The 6,934-nt window shown below is 44.0% G+C and overlaps 1 protein-coding gene across 1 annotated transcript in view; it reads left to right on the forward strand.

The window, feature by feature from the left end:
• The first annotated feature begins 1,697 nt into the window (after window positions 1–1,697).
• cand1 (cullin-associated and neddylation-dissociated 1) overlaps window positions 1,698–6,934 on the forward strand; it is a 13,716-nt gene continuing 8,479 nt past the window's right edge. Inside the window, exons 1-4 of the mRNA XM_037695950.1 lie at window positions 1,698–2,027; window positions 5,507–5,582; window positions 5,659–5,726; window positions 5,801–5,955. Of these exons, the coding sequence (XP_037551878.1) occupies window positions 1,960–2,027; window positions 5,507–5,582; window positions 5,659–5,726; window positions 5,801–5,955 (367 nt within the window). The 5' untranslated portion in view covers window positions 1,698–1,959. The remainder of the gene's footprint in view (window positions 2,028–5,506; window positions 5,583–5,658; window positions 5,727–5,800; window positions 5,956–6,934) is intronic.

Here is a 6,934-nt window from a genome sequence, read left to right on the forward strand (position 1 = left end):
CAATAGAACAAGGAAACATATTAAGGCCATCACGTGCAGGCAGTGGAGATCTCTTGTAGTTTTAAGGCTGCGTTAACTATATAAAAAATAAAATCTGGTTCAGTTAGGTGATTTGTTCAAAGTAAAAGATATTATACTAAACGTGAAGTTTGGGGCTCATGTTAATGTATAAATCTAGGCTAACTTTGGAGTCTGGGAGGCTTTAATAAACGTTTGTATACCTGCAGAAAGGGAACATGTTTAAATAGCGCAGTGACCCAACCCAAACCCGTTCCTAACGTGACCGAGGCTTTTACCATTTTCCTTTTGTCCCTAACGGGGACTGGATCTCTAAAACGCAGCTGAAAGATTTGATGGTCTCACAACACGAGTACGACACACTGAAGCGCAGAACTCGTTCCGCCCACAGGAAACGTCACGTCTGCGTCTCTGTTCTGCTCGTGATGAACGGGTCGTGAGCCGAGAGTCTCCTCAATGAAGCTGCAGCTGCGCTTGGTTTCCTTTCTGTTCACTGATCCGGTGCAAAGATAGAAGCTCTCATTGGTGACGCTTTCACCGAGTCCACCTGCTGCAGGTGACTCTCTGCACTCAGCACATCCAAACATGTGGACAACTAATTTAGAAAACCAGAGTGTTGCATTTCTTAGGGGTCCGGAGCAGCTTGGGTTTAATGTCATGTCTGCAGAGGTCACAGTTTGGTTCAGAGGTCCACGCCTTCGGGTCCTTCCACGATGGTAAAAATAAACCTGGAGGACGGGGGGGATGATTTATGGGAGCAGAGATTTGAATTTTTAATTTTCAGCTGAAGCAGTGAAGACAGAAAAAAGAGCTCTGTGGAAATCTGGTCTTATAGTTTCTGATTGTTGAGACACGGTTTTTAGTTCATAATGTTGAAATAAAACACTCGGGTTTAAGTTGAATTCCTGTTTAATTCATCCTAAACGAGGCCTTTTAAAATCTTAAACTTCTCTTGATGCTACAGTTTTCAGAAAGCTTGTGTGTAATTTAAAAAGCCAGATGTTCATTAACAGATGCAGGAGAGGCGTTCATGTTTTGTTTCTTAGAAATAAAGACCAACAGCAGTTTTATCACCTGCCGTTCACTGACCGGGTCTGTTCGTTTGTCTTTGAGTATCTCGGGAACCACTGGATGAATTTTAATGAAACTCTCAAAAATATGAACACCCAAACCTGATGAACCGACTCCTGTTCTAATGCAGAATGATCATAACTCAGTTTTACAGACGCTCAGGTGAAGTTCGCTGTGGTAGTAGCTGAGAGTTGATCACAACACTGTGAGGGTCAGCCTTTTTATTCACCTACCACTGTTGTTTCTCAATACAAGATGATTTTAGTTTAAAACTCAAACTGCTGAAGCTGCTTTGCTGCGAGTTCGTGTTAATGTTTCTAATGTCATGACTTGGTTCGGCTGCGCTGAGCCTGAACAGTTTCTAACTGAATGAAAACATTTATTTTGTGTTTTCCTGTGCTGTGCATGTTTGTTTTCTCCTGTTCAGCACTTTGCTTGGCCTTGTTGCTGTTTTAAGTGCTCTATAAATAAATTGGTATGGTCACTGTTCTGCACAACCCCAGGAGCATGTGATGTAAACCTGACTGCACATGTTTCATATAAATCCATATTCTTTTCACCAAGAGGCTCCACAGCAGCCTGAGTTACAACGATGCGCCCTCAGGCAGCGGGGGTCCGTGAGATTTAGGATCCGGTGAGTCCCGGAGAGTCCGGTCCCGCTCACTCCGCCCCTCTGCAGACTCCACGGGAGCTCCATTCAAACCAAGTCCGCGCCCCGGGATGCCTCAGAGGCTGTGAACCGAGAGAAAGGCGGCCGCAGCAGCACAACAAGCACCGAGGCACCTTTTACCTGAGGACAAATCAAAGGAGCCGTCGCGGACACACGCGCAGACAGCCCGGCACGCACTCTGCTAACAGGAGGCTAACGACATGGCGAGCGCCTCGTACCACATCTCCAACCTGCTGGAGAAAATGACCTCCAGCGACAAGGATTTCAGGTGAAGCTCGGTTCCGGGTGGAGCGGGTCTCGTGTTCGGGGTTAGGTGTCGCACCGAGCTGTTTGTTTTCACGCTTGAACTCGGTGGAAAGAGTCGGTGTTGGTGTTGAATTCAGTCATCTGTCAGGAAGGCCTCGGGCTAACATGCTAACCGTTAGCCTGCCACCTGTCCGATCCTCGGAGCTTCCTGCCCGGTTAGCTCTCGGTACCGGGCTCGGTTTGATTTGACAGCTGCGCTTTCTCAGCGTTTGGATCTGGTTACAGTCACAACCTGCTTAATGCGAAGTTTAACTGACTGCTGAGCTGCAGGTCAAAGGCCAGTGGTTAGCAGCTAGCCGCCTGTTAGCAGCTAGCCGCCTGTTAGCAGCTAGCCGCCTGTTAGCATGGGGGTTAGCGGCGGAATGTGAGGCGAGTTCACCTGATGAAGATGTCCAGGTGGGGGCAGGTAGTTCAGCTGTTGGGGTTTAGGTGGCGTGGATGTAATCAGGCTGGAGGAGGTTGAAGCTGTCGGGATGTTTGTTCACAGAAACGTTTAGCTTCGCTAGAAGAAGCAGTGTTGTTGTTTTTTTTCTTGCTATAATTTAACTTTAAGATCCTACTAATAAACCTCCTTATAGACTTTGATTCCCTCTAATTATAATTTCTAGATAAAAATATAATGTTAAAAACACACAACATATTTGAACGGTTTTAAAAATCCTCAATGTTTATGGCAGAGTATTGGACTACATGACCCATAGTTGCTTTGCGTGGCGCATTGCATTCTGGGTAGGCGATGCGGTAACGGTTGCAACTAATCTCGTTTTTCGGGTTATTTAATGCTGAGTTCAGATTTACGTGGTGGATTTTAGAGGAAAATTGTGTTATTGAAACTAAACCAAAGTCCAAATGGTTTTTATTTTCCTCAAACATTTTGTTTACAGACATGCAGAGAGAGTGCAGGTGTTTTTATTTGTTGTAAAGGAGCCTAAAACAAAATGTTGCTCTTATTACTTTTTGTTTTTATAAATGGATTAAAAAGGAGAGATGAGTTTAACAGAAAGCCGTGCTCAATAAAATTATCTTTGCTGGTGGTTGTTTTATACAATAACAAACATAAAAGGACAGTTTCTCTGCCAGCAGTTACTTTACAACATCTGTTCTTTTTGTAGTCCTAAAACTGTTTCGTCTCGGCAGCAGCTCAAACACTTCTTTCTGTACTTTAAAGATTTTTGAGAGGTTGGCCCACAAATCTTCAACAGAATGACCGTAAGAAATGTGGATCCTTGGAATCCAGAGCGTGTCCTCAGTCCAGCAGTCGTTTCGTCATCAAGCAGATCTGAAGCTCCGAGGTGGACTGGGCTCCTCGTAACGTTCGGTTCTGATCGGGTCGCAGACCTGAAGCCGCCTCGTTTCTCTGTTTCTCACTCGCAGGAGCTCCGGTGGATCTGAGACTGTTTTGAAAGAAAGTTTGTTGCTCAAATGTTTTTTTAAACGCGTTTGAAATTCCTGCGACGTGAGAACGAGGCCCTGAGACTGACGTGGAAACTGCGAACACTCGAACTTTAAAACTCAGTTTTGCACCAGCAACCTCAGCCCAGATGAATCCGTTTGATGTCATAAACGTTGAGCTGGTGAGCTTCGAATAAACGATTCCTGCTGGACTCGGCTGCAGTTTTATGATCTCCATCTAGGACTTGCTCCTCCGTAGGGAGAACCGGACTGTTCGCTCGCTGAAACGCGTCTTTCCAAAGTCCGTTTCCGTTGAACGTCTCGGAGACGAGACCGAGCGTCTCTGAAGGACAAGATCCAGGAAGACGCTGAGCTTTAGACTTTATGAGAAACCTTTAAATCCTGTTTTCGCTCCTTGTTGGCATCGTTTCTGTCCACACAAACGCAAAGAAAGTCATTGTTTAAACTTCCAATGTGATGATTTCTGCTTAAGTGAACGGTGACAGCAGCTGCTTTATAAAGATTTAAAGGTTTTAAACTCGGAGGACGTGGATGTTTTGTACAGGAACTTGAGGCGCTGCAGCTCGTTTGTTTTTCTTGTAGATACGAGCGCACGTTTTACTTTAGAGAGTAACTTTAAACATGTTTGTTATGACTGGAATTAGATTTTAGTCACAGCCGAGCCCTTGAAATACTCGGGTAACAAAAGGTCGATATGTTTTTGTCTCAACAGAAGAATCTCCGATCGGTCTCAGTATTTTTAACTTCAGTTAGATCCTTTTGTAAAAACAACAAATTTGATTTGTTTTGTCTCTTCAGAACGTTTTCATAAAGATAATGGTTTTATTGTTCTGGCTGGTTGTTTCTTCAGTATCAGTAAACCTAACACTGGTCATTTAAATTAACTGACTTTTATGCACTCTTATTTGTGTATAAATATAAAATGATGCGAAAGATTTGAGCCTAAAATTACTGTTTTAATTAAATGTTCTGTTTGTTTACGTTGTTGTTTTTGCATCTTGTCAATAACATAAACAAATTTAAAACCATTTCAATAGAAAAATTGTTCCTGAATCGAATTGAGTGGCCGAACACAGAGATTCGTACCCTAATCAATAAATAGTTGAAATCTTATAATTTTACAAACTTGTTTTTGTGTAAATGTTCGTGTCGATGTTTTTAATGTGGATTAACGCGGAGACGTCCGATCGTGACGAACATTAAAAACACGTCTGAGCAGTAAATCGGTGTTTTTAGTGAGAATCTGCACAAACGATCAGTTCTTCACCTCTGACCCGTTCAGTCCCATCAATCTGTGGAACCGTGACTCGGCAGAACCGTTCGGTTCTGGGTGGGGGTGTGCACACGCTCTGCAGCAGAGAAGCTGCTCTTGGGTTGACGCGTCGCTGCCGGAGCGTTTCACAGCAGATTATTTTAAAGAGCCGCCGCGTCGCTGTCAAAGAAATGCAAATTAGTCCTCGCGCTCGCAGGAAGTGCTGCCGGAGGAAGCGTGATTATTGGATTGGACTCGCTGCCTGAGTCGTTTGAAGGGATTTGAAAAAAACCCTGGCCTCTTTCGCAGTTAATAAAAATAAATCAACATAAAGACCAGAACCTGGAGCCAAAAGAAGAGGCCAGGTTCAGAAATGACACCTGAGGAGCTGAAACGGCTTGACCTCTGACCTCCGGCTGGGCTTGGTCTGCCTCTGAGCGGTTTGTTCAGGAGGAAGAGGTGGGATCGTTTATGTTGCGATGAATAAAGACGACCTGGAGGTTAAAAAGTTTCATCTGTTACAGTTTAGTTGCAGGAAGCTGTCATCAGACGCGTTACGATGCTAATGCTAATGCTAGTTCTGAGCTGCTCCGTCCAGAAGCAGAGGAGCTGTCTGCTGCGGGGGAGGGGGGGTTGGGTAGGCGTGGAGTTCGGTTCTGTTGACCGGGCAGGGCGCCCTCCTTGGATAATGGAAGCGCTGGTTCTGATGGAGGTCGCTGAGGTTCTGACCAACGGCAGCGTTCGGTTTCAGACAAATGGATGTTTTTGTTTTTTAGGTTCATGGCGACCAACGACTTGATGACGGAGCTGCAGAAAGATTCCATCAAACTGGACGACGACAGCGAGAGGAAGGTCGGTGTTTTCTGATTCACTCGTGACGTTTGAGCTCAAACCCAACTCATTGATTGATTGATTGATTGATTGACAGGTGGTGAGGATGATCCTCAAACTGCTGGAAGACAAAAACGGAGAGGTTCAGAACTTGGCTGTCAAATGGTATAAAAACGCTTTCCTTAAACAATCCTTTTGTTTCCTGTGATGTCACTAACTGAGTGTGTCTGATTGGTCAGCCTGGGGCCTCTGGTCAGTAAGGTGAAGGAGTACCAGGTGGAGACCATCGTGGACACGCTGTGCACCAACATGCTGTCAGACAAAGAACAACTCCGAGACATTTCCTCCATTGGACTCAAAACTGTGATCGGAGAGTTACCGCCGGCCTCCAGCGGTAAAATACTTCACATCCATTATCACGATACTACGAGTTTCAATATTACAGATCCACATTACGATACTATGAATGTAAATAGAGCCACATCAGGGTACTACAAATTTAAATACTACCATATTTTTTGGCCTATAAGTCGCAGGTTTTAGCATAATTTACATGCCCTGCAACTTATAGGCCAAAGTGACATATTTATGGATTTTTCCATATTTATAAACCATTTTTTGGCTGAGATATAACGTTTTCATTCATTCTGACTGGGGGAAAAAGGAGCAGTACCACTTTCAGCCACTTGATGGCAGCAGAGTCCGGCCGAAGTCTCCAAACCTTGGTTCTGCTCGCTGCTTAGAGCCCCTGCAAAATGCAGCTAATTTGACCATTAAAGAACATTTATTAAGCAAATGTTAGATTGATATACACATTTAATATAATTTCAAACAAATAAATAATTGTTTTTAAGTGTTAAACTTGTTAAATTCTGGATAAAGTCCTCCTGTGCACGCTCCGGCGGCCACTATTCGGCAGCCCATCCATTTTTGGCACAACAGCGGTCCACGTTTCCAGGTTGTCAGCAGTGACTTGTAACAAACGCGACGCGTCAGCGGTGACACACTACATGTGACGTACACGGCGAAGCAACATATTTATGGATTTTTCCACTTCATTAGTCAAATACGGACTGATGCGACTTATAGGGCGGAGCGACGTGTACGGCAGGTCCACATCACGATATTACGAGTTTAAATACAAGTCTCAGTAGTCCCTGTCCAGTAAACTGTCCACAACAGCTTGTTTAGATGTTAGTTTCTGCAGATGTTTGTGTTTTTAGATGTTAGTTTCTGCAGATGTTTGTGTTTTTAGATGTTAGTTTCTGCAGATGTTTGTGTTTTTAGATGTTAATTTCTGCAGATGTTTGTGTTTTTAGATGTTAATTTCTGCAGATGTTTGTGTTTTTAGATGTTAGTTTCTGCAGATGTTT

Source organism: Nematolebias whitei, chromosome 22 (assembly GCF_014905685.2).
Source record: "Nematolebias whitei isolate Nwh7 chromosome 22, NemWhi1, whole genome shotgun sequence".
Taxonomy (NCBI): Eukaryota; Metazoa; Chordata; class Actinopteri; order Cyprinodontiformes; family Rivulidae; genus Nematolebias; species Nematolebias whitei.